Source organism: Nesoenas mayeri, assembly GCF_963082525.1.
Source record: "Nesoenas mayeri genome assembly, chromosome: 1".
Classification (NCBI taxonomy): Eukaryota; Metazoa; Chordata; class Aves; order Columbiformes; family Columbidae; genus Nesoenas; species Nesoenas mayeri.
The window spans coordinates 68,362,449-68,384,500 of record NC_137541.1 but is presented as its reverse complement, the minus strand read 5'-3'; the positions used below and the strand labels follow the sequence as shown (position 1 = coordinate 68,384,500).

General features: G+C 39.6%; 1 protein-coding gene across 1 annotated transcript; it reads right to left on the bottom strand.

Moving 5' to 3' along the window:
- Positions 1-678: 678 nt before the first annotated feature.
- Positions 679-20,509, bottom strand: GALNT8 (polypeptide N-acetylgalactosaminyltransferase 8; the record flags this gene model as incomplete). Its single annotated transcript, XM_080340995.1, has 13 exons — positions 679-861; positions 2,560-2,727; positions 3,304-3,399; positions 4,201-4,338; positions 5,871-6,056; positions 8,527-8,641; positions 10,138-10,335; positions 12,220-12,403; positions 13,504-13,670; positions 15,583-15,871; positions 18,521-18,628; positions 19,072-19,151; positions 20,478-20,509. The coding sequence occupies 13 exons, from the start codon at positions 20,507-20,509 to the stop codon at positions 679-681; spliced, it is 1,944 nt and encodes a 647-aa protein (XP_080197121.1).
- Positions 20,510-22,052: the final 1,543 nt, after the last annotated feature.

Genomic DNA, 22,052 nt, shown 5'->3' with positions numbered 1-22,052 from the left:
CAGCCTTAGTGTGGCATACTGTTGAATCCAATAAGCTTCACCGAGGAACTGAGATATGTCTAGATAATGTATAGGGACAAAAGAACAGGATGTATTTCATTTCAGCCACTAGCATAAGCACACCTTGACTTTGAAACTGAGATATGTCTAGATAATGTATAGGGACAAAAGAACAGGATGTATTTCATTTCAGCCACTAGTATAAGCACATCTTGACTTTGCATTACCTCTATGACCTAAGACAAGAACAATGATCCAGTTCAGCCTAAGATAAGCTCGGGAAGTGAGACCCACTTTCATTTCTTCTGAATTTTCATATCTAACTGAGATGACAAAGTTAGAAAGTTAGAGACCTTACGCTAGTCTTTCATTAATGAGCAGAGAAAGGCACTTGTAAAGGACAACAGGAGGAACTTTAGTAGGTTGAAACACTCTCAGACATCATTGCTTCTCTCTGGTAACAAGAAAAGAGAGCAAAGACAATCCCTCTCCTAACTGAGGAAACTCAGGGAGGGTAATGCCCCAAGAATTTAATGAGACAAACTTTCTCCTTTCCATGAGTAGCTCCTACCTCTTGCAATAATGAATACATTGGAACAACCTGTGTAAAAACCCCCTTGAGATTATTGCTTTCAGTGCTGCATTACTAACACAGCAAATTTCAAGTAAAGTCATCCTCTAGTCAATGCTTTGGGTGCTGTGACTTCTGTTCCAGTCTTTTGTCTTTCCCCAGTCCTTCACCGTGTGTTGGATATTCCACCTTTGCCCTGTGCACTTCCGCATTACAGGTCTGTATGAAACTGAATCATCTGCTGTGATTTCGAGGCATCTTTTAGTGCTCTTGTTGATTATGGCTGATCCCTGCAAAAAGAGAGGAAGTATGAGAGAAGCTGAAGGCTTATAAAATAGTGTTCAGTCAGGAAGCAATTCTCTTGGCCTCTACTAATGTGTTTGAGAAAAACTAGTAGGTCACAAATCTGAAAGAAAAATGTTGCATTTTCCTCAGGCTAATGACATGTGACAGCTTATGGAACTCTCCAAGGCATATTGAAATATATATGGAGGTTAATTTTGTGTCTGTTTTGTTGGAGCTAGAGGAAAGGGTGAGTGGTGGTTGTTTTTTGCGCAGTCTTTGGGATTTTTTACAGTTCAAAAAAATAATTATAGTAAATTTTAAGACTGTATCCTGTTTTGAAAGAGCTAGTAACATATTTGTCTCTTATCTCTAAGTTGATATTGCATCACCAGCTATTGCGTGGGGTGTGATTAAGTCAACACATCACATTGGAAATGAGGATTTTCATAAGCTGTTGGACTCCAGAACAAACAGGATCTTAACCAGCTCCTTCAGGCAGTCAGTTGATTCACTATGACAATGCTCGATGAAAGTTTACTTTTGAGGTGAGTCTAAATCTTCCAGAAACATACCTGCGATTTTTTCTAAGCTTTGTGGTTACAGACCAGACTAAGGATGAAAAAAAGCTCACAAGTGGAATTTCTGCAGACCATGTAGGTCTATATTATTTGATGCACATGACTGAAACTCCTCTGCTCTCAACCACTGCTTAATTTTTCACTGAGAGACACAGTAAGAAGGCCTATGCATTACACATAAAATTAATTAAATATTAATTACATAAAGCTAATAAGGTTTGAAATGCCTGAGAGGGGAGAAGCTCTATGGCTTCCTTTTGCATCTACCTCCATCATTTTCATTGCTGCCTGTTTATCCTGCCCCAGCAGCACAGCAGAATCTGTTTTAGACTATCTGACTAAGCTAGTATTATTGTATTCTGTATTCAGAGGCACTGAATACAGAATACAAAAGTATCACTTCAGACCTTAAGTATGTCTACATCGGCTGGCATAAATCCTGCACAAATGAAGTGAACATGGCTTGAAGGCTCTAATCACCAACCATAAACTGAGTTTCTGAAAGGCTGAACCTGATCCCCAACAAGGATTTCCATACTCAGATGCTGGCACAGAAGATTACACCAGAGAGTGGGCAGGACAAGGCATCAGCCCACTTTCTCCCTAAGACCAACAGGTCCTATGAGGAGGCTGGGAAATAGATGGTGGACAGTGGAAAGACTTCACAATGTGTATTCAGACTGTCAAAAGCGACAGAGGCACCAGGGCTTGAACATCCCCGGCCCGTTAGCTGAACTGTGATAACTGAGCAAGTGAAGGTTTTTAGTCAGCCCAGCTAAAAACTAAAAGACTCAAACCGTCAAGTAAAAGGCTCAAATCAGCTGATTCTATCAAGACTGACAGACAGCTGGAGTACAAATAAGTGGCTGTGGTTCAGACAGAAAGTGAGAATAAGTTAAATTCTGGTAACTCAGTCAGCTTCAGTTGTGTGACCATCGCCTTGTTTTTAATATCACACACTCTTGAAGACTCAATCAACTTCACCATAGCTCTTGCAGTGGCACCTGTAAATCTTGCAGTTGACGTAACATTAGTCAGACCCAAACTGCTTTGCAAGGAAAGTGTCTAAGGATTCAATATAATGGGAGAGCTTATTGAAATGTGGGGATATAGAAATCCATCTACCTGTTTAAAATCCCAGTGTAGGTTCAGGCTTTTATTCATAGCTGTGTCGCATTGCTCTAAAACTGGCAAGTCCCCATTCCCTGGGTCTATTAGGCATCTATCAACTGTATTCCGTCGGGCACGTAAACCTCCCACATACAATTCTCCAGTGCTGTGATAAAAGATGTGCTGAAAGGCAAAGCAACACCGCTGTCAGTGAATTGAGATACCAGGGAAATCTTGTCAGCAGATGACAGTAGACAGTTCCAAAACTGATACTGAGAGGTAACACCTGTATAGCACCAGCATTCACTGACCTATCAGTAATTAAACCAGGATGAATTTGACCCTATGCAACATCCTTCTGCTTTCCAATGAAAAAAAAACAAGATGCTTACAATTGAATAGTAACACTTAGCTTCCCTCCTACTGAAAGGATGGGCAGTGAGGAAGAGCTCCACCTCTCTCCCATTCACCCCACTGATCTTCTCTTAATCAGCAAGATCAATCAGTATCAACAAAAGGTCTCACATCTTTTTGGCAAGGCTAAACCAAAAGCCTTAGTTTAATGCTCTTAGATCTCCACGGGAATCTGCTCTGCTGCCATTTGCATTGGGGAGCAGAATTCAATGAAATAAAGGTTAATATTGCTTTTTGGATAGCATGGAGGTAATAGTTTTGATGCTTTTTATGGCCCTGAGGATGTTTGAAAGGAACAGTTAACAACAGCTCATATGTGAAGATCTGATTAGTTGCTTTTATTACCTGTGGTGTATATGCATGACAGGTATGCATAATTGGTGTGTTTCCAGGGACAGGGCCCTGATCAAGACAGATGTCTTCTTTCAATGTATTTTTCATCTGCAGAATAAAACAGGAAATTTACCACGAGGAACAGCAATCCAGTTTTCATCTCCTCACTGCTATTTTTAGAAACCATCTTGAGAGCCCTGCATCAAATCCTGAAGTGAAAGATACAATATGGGTTTAGAAAAAAAAATCTCAGATTAACTTTGTAGAAATAATTGATCACAGCACAAATCAAAAGCAAACCTCAGGTCCAAAGACTCATTGACATCATGTCATGCAGCACCACGTTCAGAAGTCACCAGGCAGCTCCAAACAGGTGACTATCACAGCCGAGCTCCAGCAAGGTATGCAAGCTTGGGTCTAGAAAATGCATACCTATACTGAGAAGCTACTGAAGCCTGGGTGATTAGTTCTCTCTTGCAAACAGTGGCCTGACTTCCAATGTTTACATGCTATCTTGATTAATATCTGCGTTCTTTCCAAATTATCCTCCTAATCTCTGCAGGAAAAAAAAAAAATCCATATACTCCATTGAAAAATTCAGGTCCTTACAAGAAGATACTGATCCATTCTTGTTGGTCAATATACGAGTTTTGCATGCAGTAAAAAGATGCATGTTAAGCACTGTCCCAAACTACTGTTGTGCTCTCATCATTACATATACAATAACCACAGTTTAGAAATTCCAGACTGATAACTAATATGAAAAAGATTTTAGAAAGCTTCAGTGTCTAGAAAAACATGTAAAAGTCTAGAAAAACATATAATCAGCAAAACAGTGTCCACAACAATTCCATAACAGTAGAGATAATTAGTTTTTCTGTATTTCAAATAAACAGATTCAACACTTACTATTCCATAGCCAACAATGTTGGGAAGAGGTATTAAATTTGGGTAAACATTTTTAATGTACCAGTCAAAGCCTTTACATTTCAGTTTTTTCCTTAGCTCTTTTCTGGAAGAAACATCTCCAAAGTCTATTCCAGGATTCTGCAAGAGCAATATGTAAAATTTCAGAACACTATGTCTATTCAAAACATAAAAATATATTTAAAGGTTCATTAAAAGAACCTGTAGAATTTTTAAATTTCAGAACACATTTGCCTGGAGGTCCCAGTGAAGTACTGGAAAAACTAACATGTTACGACTTTGTAAATATAAAGAACATCTAAGGTAGATATGGCTAGCCCAAAGTGAAAAATAAGACAGAGCTTATGAACAACCTTAACAATCAATAGACTGTTGACTGTGATGCTCATCTCATATGGGATCAATGAAGATTCAAACTATTGTTTCCAAGACTGTGCAACTTCTTAGGCAAAGCGTAATAGCTCCAGCAGGAAAATTTGACAGAAATCAGTTGAACAGGAGCTTACACCCTGTGTTTAAGCAGTTCAGGAAAATGCAGTCTGTGACCTCAATAAGTGAGGTTCATGTTTTCAAATAGATTCGTACATCCCAGAGAAAAGGGGTCATTAAAGATGAACAAGTTATACTCAAGTTTCATTTCATGATAGAATTGATACTGTGTTCCTACCAATGGCTTAGTATTTGATGACTAACATTTTTCAGATGAAAACTTCCAAATACTTACAGTAAAATGTAATTAATGGGGAAGGAAAGTGGATTATTCTGAAGTTTTTACTTATGCTATATTACTATGTATTTAAATTTGTTTAATATCTATTCAAAAAACCACAAGGAGGTGGTAGGCTATTCTTCTTTTGCACTGAGGTGCAGGCTGGGAAAATTCACACATTTGTGGGTTTTTTTTAATTGACTGAAGTTATAAATACTCAAAAGATCTGGTCTCACATTTCCAGTATCTTCAACAGTTTGTGCTAGAGAAAAATGAAAACCATATGCAGAAGTACTGAAATTAATCAAAAGGAGAAAAAAAGCCTGTAATTAAAAGGGCTTAGGTTATTATTATTAATGAAAAGTTCTCAGTTTCCTGGTATTACCATTTTTCAACCTCCTAAGGATGCTATAAGGTTTTCCCCTTTTCTTGCAGGGAAAAAACAAAAACAAAACAACAACAACAAAACAAAAACCAACCAAACAAAACAAACAAACAAACAAACAAAAACAAAAGCAAAACTTAGGGCTGCAGAGCTCACTTAATAAATGTTTTTGGGTATGTGATGAAGACTAATTGAACACTATATTTAAAGTTCAAGTTTGCTTATTTAAAAGATATTCAGGGACACCCAGATCACTAGGCACATGCTCTTTTGTGCAAGATTTTGAATATTCCAAGTAAAATATTTCCTTAAAAAAAGTTATAATACATGTTAAATAGTTTAATTTTGTGTTCTTCAAGTTAGACATCAGCTCTTGGTCTGAACCTAAGAGGAACATGTCTATGATAATGGCTTTTGAGTGCTGTTGATATCAATAATTGTTAAAATATATATATTTTTTTTTTTTCACAGTATCCCTCTTTTCGTGTGAGCACATGCTCTTATTTGACGACTTTTAGATTTTGGATTCCAATTGGAAACACAGAGAAACACTGTCACCTCAATTGGAAGATTCCATGCAAAGTAAACCATGTACTTGTAGTCATCCATCCACACTTCGGCTGCCCGCAAAGCGTTGCGTTGCACTGCAGGGCTTAAGTCCGGCAAGTAAGGCTTGTGAGCTCTTTCCAAATGAGCGATTCTTGAACAGGGCAGCACTTCTATTTTACCTCCACACTGCCAGGCCTAGGTCAAGAAGAAAGAATTTGAGGTAAAGTTGCCTATTTATTCAAACTTTTTGCACTTTCTGTTAAAGTGCTTCCATTTCTGCTCCCCCACACTCCTTCACTAGATGAACTGCCATAACCTCAACATTCAAAATTCTATTTCCTGGCTTCAGTGAACAAAAATAATTCTTCAATACTTTTCATTCCTACTGTGTGTAACCCTGTCACAGGTCCAGGAAAATAGAGGCATGTTCTTTCTTCTTTATCTTTGGCATCACCATTGACAAAACGACTCACCAGTTTCCTGGATAAGGCGCTCAGATCAATTGGCATAGAGGCACCAAGGAAAATTGGAACATACCTCCAAAAGTTCTTACTAGGAGCTAGACTGCTAAATACTGTGGGGCTTATGGGCCTGAATCCTTCAGAAGCGGTGACATTGCCTGGGACATGCCAAGAACAAAGCTGGTTCTGCAAGATCTTAAAAACTAGGGAGAATTCAAGGGAAAGAGAAACCCAGAGGATTCCTGGAAAACACATGTATGGAATTCAAAGACATACCTAGGCAGGCCACAACCAACGTTTCAAAACTACCAAAGCTTCAGAACAAACACACCTAACCTGACAATACATGAACCAGTGTAAGTGTGGAAGCTCTTCAAAAGGTAAACAGCTATGCAGAACTGAACTCAAGCTGCAAAGTCCACATGGCACTGCACAATGCAGATTTATTGTCCTAATTTAGGGATCACCACACAATGCTCCATCATTTACTACAGACTTCCTTTCATATGCTCACTTTAAATTTTTCCAGACTGACAGCTGGCTAAAGAAAAACATGAGAGGCTGCTTACATGCTAAACAAGCATATATGACACAAGAAAACTTCACAATAGAAATAAACAGAGACCTTTAAAGCTATTTTTACAATAAATTTTCAGAGCAGTTTTGTATTTTAACTGAACCAACTCTCCGTTGTTTTCACTTTTGGCATTTGTATAAACGTTTACAGACTAAACATACATTGCCAGTACTGTGAATGATGTAGGGCAATAAAGAAAGAAGTGTAAATTTTTTTTTTCAAGCAACAGAACTGAAATATTAATTCACAACCTGCCTTGCAAAACATGAAGTGACAACATGTGACATTTCAGTCTCAGATAGAATCTGAAGCACGGAGTCTGTGGCCACGACCACCACAAATAATGGAAAAATGTGCCAAAATCTCCAATATGGTATTAACCCAAGTTAGTATATCAACATGACTCAGTGTGGTGTCTTCCACTTTTCACAAAGCATGCTCCCTTGTTATAGAAAGAAAAAAAAAAATGGTCTTTTTTTACATTATTTGCTCAGACAAATGTATATTGTCTGTATTATCTTTTATGTGCTTACTAGTAGATAGCAGAACAAAAAAGAAAAATCTATAAAAACATGAGAAAATGCCCATACTAGACCCACAGTCCTTCTTGCCTAGTATTCTGTATAGTGCAGTGACTGCAAATTTAGTCCTGGGGAAGGTTAAGAACAAGACAAGTACGTATGTTACCTCTCTCAGCCCCCAATTATTTTAATGTCAGAGGACTTCGTGCATATTCCTGTGATTCACTTTTGTTTACTAACTCTGAGTAGGTTTTTCTTCTGTAGCAGTTCAGTCTCCCCCCAAAATGACTACAAGCTTTTAAGACCCTCAATACCCTTTGGGAGGAGCTCTGCTCCTCAACTGTCTGGTCTGCTACTGGAAGAATGAAGTGCCTCCTCCTCATGGTCATTTTGAAACTGGTTGCTGACTTCTTTCAAGGACCTCTAGTTTACAGAGTCTTTTATTTACAAAAAAAGAGAACCAAGCCCTTTGTCCTAGATATTTAAGTCTTGCTAACAGGTTTATAATTCTCATATCCTACCATCTACCACCCTTTCTCTTCTTTATACAGATAAGCATTAAGTTCATTTTTTTCTTCTCAGGTCTTCTAGAGTATATCCAATCATGGTTACTTTTGAAAAATACTCATCAGTAGAATTTTTGGTGCTTTCTCTTATGTTCTCTAATAACTAAAGACACTCCAGATAAAACTATCCCCCACCTGCCCACCCCCCCCCCAAAAAAAAGCCTCTTGATTTGAAGACATTCAAAGCTGAAAAACACATGACTTTCTAGGGCAGACAGACCTCTTTCTGGTCTTGTGTTTTTGGTTTTTCCTAATGCAGAATGGCATCTAACTTGATTTCATTCTTCTGCTGAGCCAAGCAACATATATCTTAAATTTTTACAGGAGACAAAATAATTAAGAAATATCAACAAAATCTTGCTGGTGAGCCATAAACACCTTTGGAAATCTGTCACTTCCATCTGGTACCCAAAACAAAACAGAGTTGTTCTGAACTATTAACCCATGCTTTGAACAATAACCAATGGCCTGAGTGCTTTCAAACAAAATCACATACTAATTTTCATTATCTTTGCGAAAAAGGTGAAAAAATAGGCTTACCCTCAGTCCAAGTTCCACATTTTCTCCTCCATAGATGTGCATTCCACCATCCAGTACACCAATCTCACCCAGAAATTTCCTGTCTGCAGCAAGAATCCCCATTATAGATGGGCTTCTGGAGAACCAAACAAGTAAAATTAGAATGAAACAACAATGATGGAAATGAAGTAAAATCAATTAGCCATCAGTCACATCTTGAACTTCCAGAAGGATTCCAGTTGTATCCAAGAGAGAGTAACATATTTAATTGAGAACAACATGTGGATCAGCATTAAAGAATCCAGAAGACAGCTGATCAATGGTCTAAAAAGCATGATCAAGTATTTTTTTAAGAAATAGACCTATTTTGAGAGGAGATGTAACAACAATTTTCCTACATTCAAGAGAAGAAAAAAATCAGATTAAGCTGCAGCAAGGAAGAATTAGGTTGGATGTTATACAATTTTACCTAACATTAAGTAAACTTAAACACTAAAGCCCATTGCCAAGAGGTATTGTGGAGTCACTGTCAATTGAGGTTTGGAAAGAGAGATGAGACAATCGTATGGCAGGACCAGCTCCACTGTGGATGAACTCTAGAGGTGGGGAGAAGGGAACTGAGAGGGGATTTGGTGCTCTTTTGGTGTCCCCATTCTCTATGACTAAATCTGCTTCTGTTTTGTCTGGTCTAAGAATTGTGGACACCTCCTCACAGAACATTCTTTAACCTACATTTGGCTTGCTTTCATTCCATTCTCCTGCCCAAACTATCAACGCTCACTGTATAATGTTTTTAACACATACAGGTGCCAATTTCACCCATAGTTGTTTATTTAGGTATCTGTGCAGTCCTATCTGAATGTTTGGCTACCAGGTGTAGTAGTATCCAAATGAAGAAATCTGTGATCTCATCTGAAAAAGACAGTACATTATTTCCAAATGTTTCCATGGTGTCTTTCCTCCTCAGGATCTACACAGTAAATTTTAAAGACCTTTACACAAATAAGAATGGTGGGTTAACCTCTGCTGGCTGCCACCAGGTACTCACAAAGTGGATCCCAAGCCTAGCAGTAAGGGGTCACTTTAGATATAAAAGCTGTGTGTGTTGTGTTCACATCGTTTTCTTGCTTGTGATACAGAAGTGATAAGGATTGAAAAGGGCTGCCAAGATTACTACAATCATCTGCCACTCCAACACCTCCAAAGAAAGAACTGCACAACTTGAACACATGTGAGTTCTCACAGACATGCAATTGTCCAACAAAGTTGTGAGATTCACACCATATTGTTGGGCAAGCATGGAGAGGGGCCGCAGTTCATCTTGTAGAGTTAATAAATATTAGTACCACACTCCTACTTAATGAAAATAGGATAGAAAAATCAAAGGCTCAGGGATTGCCTGAAAATCTGACAGAAGGATCAGCACAAGGCAGATCCTGTAATACAGCCCTGCAACTGCTGTACTGAGATTTTCAGAGCTGCTAAAGAACCCGCACTTCCAAACCAACTATTCAGGTATAATGTGCTTTGCAGGTATCTATCCCACCACCTGTGAAACATCTTGTTCCCTCTGCTAGCTCTACATTGGATATCATGTATCTTGGTCCACTCTCAGATTTTGTTCATACTTACCGAACTGGAGCTGTTTCATCTTTAAGAGCGTACCATTCATCTGGTAGAGCTTCATAAAGGCACCAGAGTGCCCAGTCAAATCCGTCTGCAGCTACTGAATACTGAATAAGCTTAAAGTCATCAAAACGAACATTGTCAAATACTGGCGATACTATAACAGTGCGATCTTCTTTTATTCGAGACAAAATAGGTTCTGCCCTACCAAAATTAAGAAACAGAGTCTATTAGAAACAGAGTCCATTCAGCTTTAAAAAGTGAAAATCTAATGAACAGTACTAAACTTTACCACCTGTTTCTAAAACTGGGTTAGCTAGTTTACTTAAGTCATTGACTTTGGTCTCTACAAAAAGTTATATGTCAGTCTTGGAGTGTTAGTAGCCCAAATTACTAATGCCATGGATCAATTCTATCTTCCATTAGGCAACTCTTGTATTTTTATTGTCATTAATCATGCTAACCATAAGTTCCGCAGTTAATTTTCTGGGTTAATTGCTGCCTGGGTCTGCCTCCTGCAGGTTCTAGGAAGTCTTCACTCTCTGCATGAAGAGACAAGAAGGAAAGGAAAAGGAAGGGAAGGAAACCCTGAGAGGTGCCCTGAGCTTGATCATTCACCCTCTTTCCTCTGTGTCTTGATGGCATGGCTGCTGTATGAGGGAAAGGGTGTGACCAGTCAATGAATACCTATGACGGAAGAAGGCTCAGAGAAAACAGGCAAGGACAACATACTCATAAAGTTCAGAGAAGAATGTAGGGAGTGGCCACAGCTATCATAAAGGAAGCTGAACTTATCCCAACACCAAGAGAACTGGAAGGCAGTCTTTGTGTTAGATAAATGGTAATATCAGTTAAGTGGAGGAACTGCTTATGTACAAGGCCTTCCTAAAATAGTCAGCAGAAATTATCATCCTGAGTCAGCTCGACCAACATGGGAGAAGTTTATATGTGACACAGCCCAACATAGAGTATGAAAACTGAACAGCCAGCAAAATGAATTTTGAAGAGAGCAATGTGCTTGAGCTGGATTCAACCCATATGTTCCTTCCCAGCAACTAGGGATGTCCAGCATCTTGATGGTGAACATATAGAGAACGGTAATGTGAATCATATTTATATTACAGTTCAGTGGTATACTACAATTGCTATATTGTGCTTGTGTTGTGATTTCAGCATATTACTGTATTACTTTTATAAACCAAAACCTTGTGTAATGTCAAACATCTTCAAACAAGTAAAGTATGAATGAAAATGTTAAACCTTCTCCATGTAGAATATCTAAAAGAACCCACTCAGAGAGTATTGGACTCCAATAGAGGGAATCTTTTTGCTGAACCTCAATCACTGTTAAGCCTAGAGGAAGTCACCTTGTCTCTCCCTACGTAGTCTCAACAGCCAAACCTATCCCATTGAGTACTGAAAGCCACAACTAAAGGATTTCAGTATTACTTTTAAGATTGTAACAGCTCCCAGAAAGCAAGACAAATAGGCAATAGCCTGTGAATTCAACAACCCAGAGGAGAGAGAACATAGAGATTTCACACAAAACAGTACCACAGACATCACTACTTAACAGAACATGAATACCCATCATCAGATGCTTGTTTGTCTCTCTTTGCAAAGAGTCCTATAGAGCTATAGAACCTGCGCTATTAAACTAGCAGATAACAGTAAATAAACATGAGTCAAAACTGTAATAAGAACCAAACCATTTTAAAGTCATTCGGTATTATGGCTGCCTAACACACTTATAAAGGTCCAAAGTTGCTGTTATGCAACTAAACAACCTGCATAATTCTTACGTTTTTTCACTGCATGAAGCAGTGAAATAAGTATACAGAGAAAGTCGGCATTTATCTCTTCTTCTTCACTAAACAGCTTACTCTGCTACTTGTCTGCTTTGGTGTTTATTTCAAACAATTGTATCCCCTTTCCTCTCAGAAATAAATGATTTTGTGGCTGTCAATTAACATGTGGCAAGTCAGAAAGGAGAACCACACATGGGACATCTGGCCCAGCTACAAAGTTATACTCCTTGCCCACCTCCCTCTCCCCACGTCAGAAACTCTCCAGCCTTCATAGTCTTACCATTCCATGTTCACTTCAACATGGGCATCTAAAATTGCAACAATATCTGCGGTTGATGCCTCCCAGCCAGAAATCCGAGCTTGTGTTAGGCCTTGTCTTTTCTGATGTCTGATGATCTTCAGCAGTCCAGGATGCTTTGTATTGTAATTTTTGATGTGTGTTTCCAAAGGTTCTTTCAGATCATCTAAAACCACATTTTAATGATTTTTAAAAAAAAAAAAAAAGTTAATCAATATTAGGAAATAGAGAAGATCATGTTGGTAATGGCTTTCCAACTTCTCCCAATTCCAGATCAAAAATTGGTTTCCTCTTTCTAACAGAACAGATAAAATTATTCAGGTACTCATGAATTCAAGAGGCTTATTTTTTAAAACAGCTTCCATTCCAAGCATTCATTTGACTACCTAAATTTCCTTTACATATAACATTATTGTGTGGCTTCTAAATTGTACAAAAATACATCAGAATGTAGAAACTTTAGACATGTGCCATAACAGCAACAAAACAGCTATGTTAGTGCAGTGATTTCTGTATGTATCTTCTACCATATGGAAATGAAAAGAGAAAATAAACCCTGAAAATGTGAAATGCTTCTATAAGAGCTGTAGGTATGCCAACTTCCTCATCAAAGAACACAATAGCGTCAGAGAAAAGGAGTAGAAAGTTGGGATCTCTTAGTATCATTTTGGAAATCCACTTAAACTCTTGCTCTGCTCAGACTAACATGTTTTTCTAGTAGCTACGATGCCCTGGGAACAGGAGAAATCAAACAGAGCACCCTTAAGATCAGGGTCAGGACTGTTTCTTATAGGTGATTTTACAATGCTTTGTTCAGCTCAATTTTTAGAACAATGATGCACCCACTTCCTCCTCTATGAGTAGTTTCCACAACCCAAGATACTACTCTTTGAAGAGTTATTTTAGACACCTACAGAGATAGTTTTCTTGGCATACTCCTAATTTGGTTCTGTACCTGATGAGCCAGTTGTGATAAATACTCCCTCACTTCAATTTTTAACCTTTTCAAATACTTGCAAAGCATCATCCTGTTCCTTATTAGCTGCCTTTTTTTTTTTTCAGACTGTTAAGGTTTGGAGATGTTTTTTGGTTGGAATGTTGGGTTTTGTTTTGTTTGGGTTTGGGTTTTGTTTTGTGTTTTTCCTGTACTCAATTTACTTCTTAATTTTGAGTGGTCTACTCTGGGTGCACTCAAAAGGCCACCAATAGCCATTTAACACACTAGAGGCATAAATTACCCAGACTCCATGCCTTCTCTTCACTTACCATTTGAACTGTAATCATCTACCAGGATGATTTCTTTCAATAAATGCGAAGGCGTTCGCTTAATTATACTAGTAATTGCACGTAAGATGATTGACAGTGCTTCATTCAGAAATATAAGTACAACACTGAGTGTTGGAAGGTCTTTTGGATATTTTTTCGTTTTACAGCTGTAAAAGAAGAACAACTTTAGTACAGTTTCTAAAGAAACTCAGAGAGCAAGGTAGCTGCAAGAAGGCAGAATTAGGATGTTGGGCTTAAAACATCTAGTGAAAAACAGCATGAGTGATAAAAAAAAGGAATTCTCAAATCTAAGTTTAATTATTCATTTGAGTTGTGTTATGTATGTATATAAACCATTTGGGTAAAGTTAAAATTTCTGCTAAAACAATAAGGAAGAATAATTACTGTTTCTCAATCCAAAATGCTTATAAAAATTGAAAATAAAGAATACAGTTGACTAAGCCGGGGTGATCAACTTACAAGGTAGTGGACATGTGAGAGATTTGGCTTTTTGCACTTACGATGCAAATGGTTTTTGCATTTATGTGACAATAGCCAAACTTGACAGCAGACAAAAGCAAATTAGACAATAATGCTTTTGTATGTGCAATGAAGAGCAGCAATGTAGGTCTAGCTATACTTAACTGCCATGGGAGAAGGATTCCCTTGGACAAAGAATCTCTTCAAAAGTTCTTTAAAAAGCTTCAAAAATCCTTCTTACAGAGTAAATCAGGCCTTGTGGAGCTCCATGCTACTCCAGAACAAATTGTTTCCAGTACTGAAGTAAACCTGACTACATCATAATTTTTTTTAAAGTATGTATTTGGGATATTTATCAGGTCTGCTAATTAACATCCTGGCCACCAGGCAGATGGTGAGGACTGGGTCTTCTTCATTAGTGCTGAGCACTAACTCCCTCTAGGGAAGACAAGAGAGTATAGCTGGATTATTGGACTGATCGTTCCTTCCCCTTTGAAACATACTCAGGAAAGCAATACTCAGACTACCTGAGTTCTGTAGCTGCATAATGTAGCTCTCTGGGAGGCAAGCTCATGCTCAAAGTAGATCTCTCCTATGGCAATTGTGCATGAATTGAATGCGTTTTTGTGGGAGTTCCTCCATTAGATTCATTACCCATTAGTTCGAGAGCCTGCATGGATATCTGCAAAAGGCTGCCTGTGCAAATATATCTTCATAGAGAGGCAAAAGAGCACCAGGCACTGCAAGCCACCCTTTGGCACCACACAGGCTAATAATGCTCCAGCCACCTCTGCGGTGACTGCTCCAAGCAGTTCTCTCCAAAATGATCCCACAGCAGAGTAGGGATCATTCAGCTTGGAGCTGCCTCAGGAGGATCTGTGACTGAATCACCACTTTATGCCCTCACACAACTCCACACCTTCTGCTTGAGCATCCAAAGATATGCTGCACAGGAAGTCCCCCTGAAACTCACTCTGGAAGCTGCTATACAGCCCTCACACTACTTCAGACACTAGGAACTGAGAAACATGTGCAAACTGTCATTATGTACCAGAGCTGAGGCTTGATCCAAGACCCAGAGGACAACTGCACTCAAGGGCAAAATATTACTGTCTGCCCTAGGTGGAACCAGCTGCTTCGAAGCAGTACAATGAGGAACCAGTTGCATAACCTGCTCTTTGCATGTTCCAGAGGGCTGCCAGTAAGACAGCTCCCCTTTTCCCAAGTACAATGTTGTTAATTCACACCCAGTTTGCAGTAAATTGTCTTATCATACTAGCAGAAAAAAAAAGTTCATTTTTTTAACAGATACTGGTTCCTTATGAGGATTTGTATGATTACTTATGCCAGCTCCCATAATACCACTGGTCTGCTTAAAAAACATTATCTATTGGCTTTGAGAACCAACTGATTCCTAGAAAAATCCCTTAGGCTTCCTCTTATAAAGTGTAATGCTTACTTACATCTTAATCCTTTAGATGCTTACCCCACTATATTTTTCAAGTAATTAATTCTCAGACTCTAATAACTTGAGATGGAAGCAGAGAGAAATTTTAATTTCATGTCTTCTTGTGGATGTAGAGAGGGCTTATACTGTACCTGGGAGATCTGGTGTCTCTGATAGGTCGATCCAGAGGTAGCCGGTCACTGAGATAAACATTATACCCATATTTTATGAACAGATTCTGTGCAACAGTTTGCTCCTCTTCCCTTAAATCTGTACCCCAGCGTTTGAACAAAAATGAGTCTGGGTAGAGCAAACGGTGTACAATCTTCTTTTCCCCCTTTGCATTGCCAGCTTGGCGTACTTCAGTCTTGGAGTTATCTTGCAGCTTCAGATCATATTCTATTTGTTTTATATTTTCGTGTAATGCTTCCACTGATTTTGCTGATTGAAAATAAGAAAAAGATTGACTATAACAGCAAGTGAGAACACTCTCCATCATCATAACTGAGCCAAATTCTCCTTATAAACTGCAGTTCAAGAAAACCACGAAGTTACAACTAAACTGATATTCACATAAGAGTAGCATCAGAGCCTCCCTCTGACACGAGGACAGTTTTTAATCACATTTCACAATACCCTGAATCAGATTTTGCTCTCAACTGCATGAGCACAGAGCAAGGGACACTGCACTGGAACCAGTGGAGAAGCCCGAGAGTAGAGGCAACACGCAGATTGTTAAATCAGGCCCAAGTAATTTCCATGATGTTGTGCTTGAGTTACATTAATCTTATGGGATTAGATGGGATTCCCATCTAAGTCAGGTTGTTACTATATTTATCTTTAGGGTGAATACAGTAAATGAGCCCTTTGCCATCTCCTCTAATAAGCTTACTGGAATATTTTGTTTTCTGTTTTGAAGCCTTTGAATAAGGTGAACCCTGACCTCTTAGAGTGTTGTTAGGTTCACAATATTGTGCCACAAATAAAATGCACAGAGCTTGTGTGAGGTTGTTTAGGACATATTTTTCTTGAAGGTAAATACAAGAAATAAGCCCTTTGCATCATCTTTTGAAAACTTTATTGCCATTTTTGATTTCTGCTCTATTAGAAACCTTTGAACACATAAATACTGATCTCTCAAGGTCTTGTTAAGTTCACAATACTGAACTGTGCCTTACAAAAATGGCACAGAAAAACTTGTAGAGTTAAAGCTTACTAGAGTTAAATTACTGTCTTGGTGAATAAGGGAATAGGAATGGATGTTGTTTAAAGTCTGATGCTTCCTCTCACAATATCCTCCTGCACAAGTTGAGGAAGCATGCACTAGGTAAGTGGATAGCAAGGGGGATTGAACTGCCCGGATCAGAAGGTTGTAATCAGTGGCATAAAGTCCAGATGGAGACCAGCCACTAGTGGTGTACCCCAGGGCTCAATATGGGTTCCAACACTGTTTTAATATAGAATCATAGAATCATTTTATTTGCAAGAGACCCTTAAGACCATAGAGTCCAACCATAACCTAAATCTAGCACTAAATCCTGTCCCTAAGAGCCTCATCTCTACATCTTCTAAACCCCTTCAGGGATGGTGACTTCACCACTTCCCTGGGCAGTCTGTTCCAGTGCTTCACAACCCTTTCTGTGAAGAAATTTTTCCTAATATCTAATCTAAACCTTTCCTCGTGCAACTTGATGCCATTTCCTCTCATCCTATCACTTGCTACTTGGGAGAAGAGACCAACACGCTCCATGCTACAACCTTCTTTCAGGTATTTGCAAAGAGTGATGAGGTCCCCCCTCAGCCTCCTTTTCTCCAGGCTAAACAGCTCCAGTTCCCTCAGCCACTCCTCATCAGACTTGTGTTCCAGACTCTTCACCAGCTTTGTTGCCCTCCTCTGAACTCAGTGTCTTTCTTGTAGTGAGGGGCCCAAAACTGAATAGACGATCCAAGGTGGGGCCTCACCAGAAGGACTATCACTTCCCTAGACCTGCTGGCTACACTATTCTTGTTACTAGAGACCTTGAAAATGGGGCACAGTGCACCTTCGTCATGTCTGCCTGTGGTACCAAAGTGTGAGTGGCTGACACACCAGAGAGTTCTGCTGCCATTCAGAGGGACCTCAAAAGTCTTAAGAAATGGGCCAACAGGAACCTCATGAAGTTCAACATAGGCAGGTGCAAAGTCCTGCACCTGGGGAGGAACAACCCCATGGACCAGCACCGGCTGAAAAGCAGTTTTGTAGAAAAGGACCTGGAGATCCTGGTGGACACCAAGTTGAACATGAGCCAACAGTGCACTCTCATGACAAAGGACAAAAGGTACCCTGGGCTGCGTTAGAAGGAGCGGGTCGAGGGAGGTGATCTTTCCCCTCTACTCAGAACCAGTGAGGACACACCTGGAGTGCTGTGTCCACTTCCGGGATCCTCAGTATAAAAGACACATGGACATACTGGAGCAAATCCTACAAAGAACCACTAAGATGATTACGAGACTGGAGCACCTCTTATACAAGATAAGCCTGACAAGGCCTGGGGACAGGGGGTGACTTACTGATGTATGTAAACTTCTTATGAGAGGGCCTAACAAAGATGGTGGAAGACTCTCTGTAAGTCTTTGTCTTCCTGGTGTCTAGCGAGAGGACAAAAGGCAGTTGGCACAAACTGAAACTCTCTTGTGTCTATGCTCAAGGTCCACAAAGGCAAACGACTGAGTCACAGGTCCTGTTGTTGCTCACCCACGCAGAGGAGGCTGTTTCTCTTAAAGGTAGCATTTCATAGCAAACAAAATAATGACAAGAACAATAGCCACCTGAGGTTAGTAGGCTGGTACAATGACCTAAAAATTGCTTACCACTTCTAAAAGAGTTCAAGGTCTAATATGCAAAAAACCATGATGATCATGAAAGACTTTAGTTTTTCTTGTGCAAGTAGAGAAACTAACAAATATTTTTCAAGACTGCAAGAAAAAGAAAAAATCAATTGCGTCCAGGGGAATCTAAACAAACATTATCACTACTATCTGTTATTGCGTCCTTCAGGAAATCTAGATACCTAATCCTCAAAAAGTTAAGCAGCATGGCATTTTACTTACAGAGGTTATACATTTTCCCATCCAAATGATCCAGTCTTTGAATGATGATATCTGGGTTCAGAGATCGAGGATTAACTTCCAAGGAATCACATCTCCCTTTTCTTTGATCTTGGAATAAGTGCACGAGATAACATACAAAACCTGTGATCAAGATTAACAGTGCAACTCTATGCGGTCTCTTCCAGGGTGCCATTGTAAGCTTAAAGAAACTCAGCGTTCTGCAGCTGTTTGGAGTTTGTGGTTCTGTGTCTGCACTGAGTCTTCTTGCCAAACACACCGTTTGAAATTGCCTGTACTTGACTGAGAGCTAAGACTGCTCAGATGAAGTAATTAAATCTAATGAGTCATAGAACTGTTGATGATAAGGTACAGCTTACGGGTGTTTTCTCTTGCATGTTTATATACATTTGTATGAGTTATTGATGTCAGAGAAGGTGTGCAGCTCTCACTGGCTCAGGTAATGAGTGACGTGAATGAAGTGAGCACGTGATGCCGTAGGAAGTGCAGGGCTGCCGTGTAAATGCTAGAAAACCTGTCACACAACAAAGCACCTGTAGACCCAAAGACAGCAGGAATAAACTGCAAGTCAATTCTGTACTTTCTGGTCATTAGCAGCTGGGGAACTGGGAATCTAATCAAAGAAAAATGTGAGAATATACATTAAAATAGATCTTCCATCAGTTTTTGAGCTGTCTGGAAGCAATTGTGACTGGTATAGGGCACTTCATAGTCCTCTCCCACACAGGCCATTCCTGCAGTTCACCACTACTAAAACCCAGACAGTTTTGCCTCCCACACATACATGAATTTTAAGTACTGTTCAGAACAATAACTAGCATACAGAGCTTTCCTTTCCATAGAACCACCAAGCTGCTTTATGCTTCCCAGCACTGCTGTCCCAGTGTGGTCATCTGCTGGCCACAGTCCCTCAGGGCTGTGCCTGCCCCAGTGTGTGTCCCCCACAGGCCACAGTCCCTTCAGAAGCATCTCCTTCCAAAAGTGTGTCTGCAACCCCAGGTCTCCTCCTCAGGAGTCCCCTCTGTGTGTCTCCTGCCCTAAGGCTGATGCACTTTCTTCATGGCCCCTTCCTCCCCAGTGCAGACCTGCAGCCCCTGTTACAGAAACTCTAACAGTTATGCCAGATACATATTGCTATAAACACTGCTTCAAATTCACATCACTAGTGTACAATCCTTTTCTTTTTTTTCCCTTCCTAGAAAACATCAAACTTTGGCCTGATTAATGTGAAAAGAAAAAAAGAACCAAAACTACTGAAAACCAAAACAGTTATACATGCCAAGATTCCTCTACTATGTTAAGTGTTGACGGAAATGAAAAAGGAGCCAGGGGGAAGATGGGGGTATAAGGAAAAAAACCAACCAACCAACCAAACAAACAAACAAACCAAAAAAAAAAACAAAAAAAAAAAACCAAACAACAAAAAAAACCCACACAACAAAACAGAGATCATTCCTCAAGGAAAAAAAGGCAGGATAGATGGATCTATGGATCTCTTTGCTATTCACTTGCATTTCTTTGTCCTCACAAGTTTTCCCACAAGCTGGATGTTGCAAATGCTCCTAGGCAGTGTGACTGTCCACCTGACAAATCCGCCTGCACAGAAACGCAGAGTGGTTGAGCCCGTTTGCCCTGGACCATGTCCAGATGGCTTCTGAAAATCTCCAGGGATGGAGAGTACATCACTTCTCTGGGAAACTTGTGCCAGTGAACAGTCACCCTCACACAGTGAGCATTTCCTGAAGTTCAGATGCTGAGTCGTAGCTGTTTTATTTCCTTGGGAATGCTAGGAAAAGTATTTGCAGATTGTCCAAGAATTACAGGATGCGTAGGAAAGAAACTAAAGGCAGGAAATAAAAAGGAGTAAGGTGGTTTGAGGAGGAACAAACATGGAAGAATGAGTGGCTGGTCAGTTTGCTTGTTTGGCCATGCCTCGTACCTGATCTGTCCTGTCTTCTTATCAAACTTCATTTCTGAGCATATTCCTGAGTGAGGGACTCTGTTCTTTGTGCATTTCTGTGCTTGGAGCTCTAAGTGCCAGCAACTGGAGACCACAGGTCAGAAGGAGCGTGTGCCTGTTGTGCCAGCAACTAGAGTGACCAGCGTGAGTGAAATCAAGTCTTGACAACTGAACTGGTGACCTGGAGTTTATCACAAACCAATAGCTAAACCCTCCTTCCTATACAAAACATACATAAGGCTATAAAGCATAGGAGCATAGAAATGAGAAACAGGCAAGGATCATACCGGCAACACTGGAGACCAGCTAACAGCTTTTGTTTTCATTTTCACTTAGTTCTGTCACTATGCCCCTAATAAGTCCCAATTCCACTGGCTAAAGACAGTAGGCAACTCCACAGAGAAGAGACCCTGCCATTTACCCACTTGCAGAAAGACTACAGCATAAGTTTAAGCTTTACACACCAGTTAGTTCAATGGCAGAGAGAATGACAAACACCAGAACAGGAACAAAATGAAGTGCTGATGCCCTGTTAGAGAGCTGAGAAACCAAACACAAGACACAAATGCATGAGAAACTAGATTTCTCTAGGTAAGAATCCTTCAGCTGCTCACTGAAGCTCCTGGTTACAGAACATCACAGGCCAAAGCAGCTTAGACAACCTTCCTGCTTCTCTAACTCCCATGGCAATTTTTCATAGAGCAAGAAGTCAGAAGACTGACTTACCATGTTCACTGCTGAATGAAGGGATGTAGGAGCTCCAAGGAATAGCTTGCAAACAGAAGGTGACAGTAGCTTCACAAGGCTCCCAAGACTGTATTGCTAGAGAGATATTTTGGTTTGGGGTTTTTTTTGTTTGTTTGGTTGGTTGATTTGTTTTTTTTTCTTTCAGGGGTTAGAAGGGGGAGCAGGAAAGCAAAAATAAAAAGACAAATCCCAGTACCACAGTAGGTTGGTTGTTTTAAAGAAAAAATCATTTCAATTTTACTTTTTTTCGTGAACACTTACAAAGAGAATACAAAAGTATTTTCATGAACCATAAAGATTATTCTTTTGTTAAAATTTTATGGAAATCCAGGAAAGACAAAAATAAAGGACCTCAGGACAGAAACAAGACTAGAAAAAAATGACAGAATGAGGTTCATCCTAGGAAAGAAAAAACTAAGGTAGGTAAGTCTGGTGGCTGTAAACTCTGCTCAGACCACAGCTGAAATATTATTCCGATATTATTGCACAGCCTGGTTTAGAACCAGGGGGAGGGGAAAAAGAAAAGGATAGTCAGAGGGATCCAAGAGCACTTTGTACTGCACAGGTTATGGTTAAACCACAAGTACTGTACTATGCACTGTAAACACATAGGAATACCTCAATAGCACAAGTGTAGTACAATAGTATTTAAATACCGTGTATTTAAAATTATTTATTTTTTAAATACTCAATGTTTTGTTAAAAGTACCAACGAAATACTTCTTTGGTGATAGGAACATTTTGTGTGTGCTTTGGGTGTACTTGGGTCAACGGGAGAGAAAAGCATGCCTACAAGAACTGTACCAC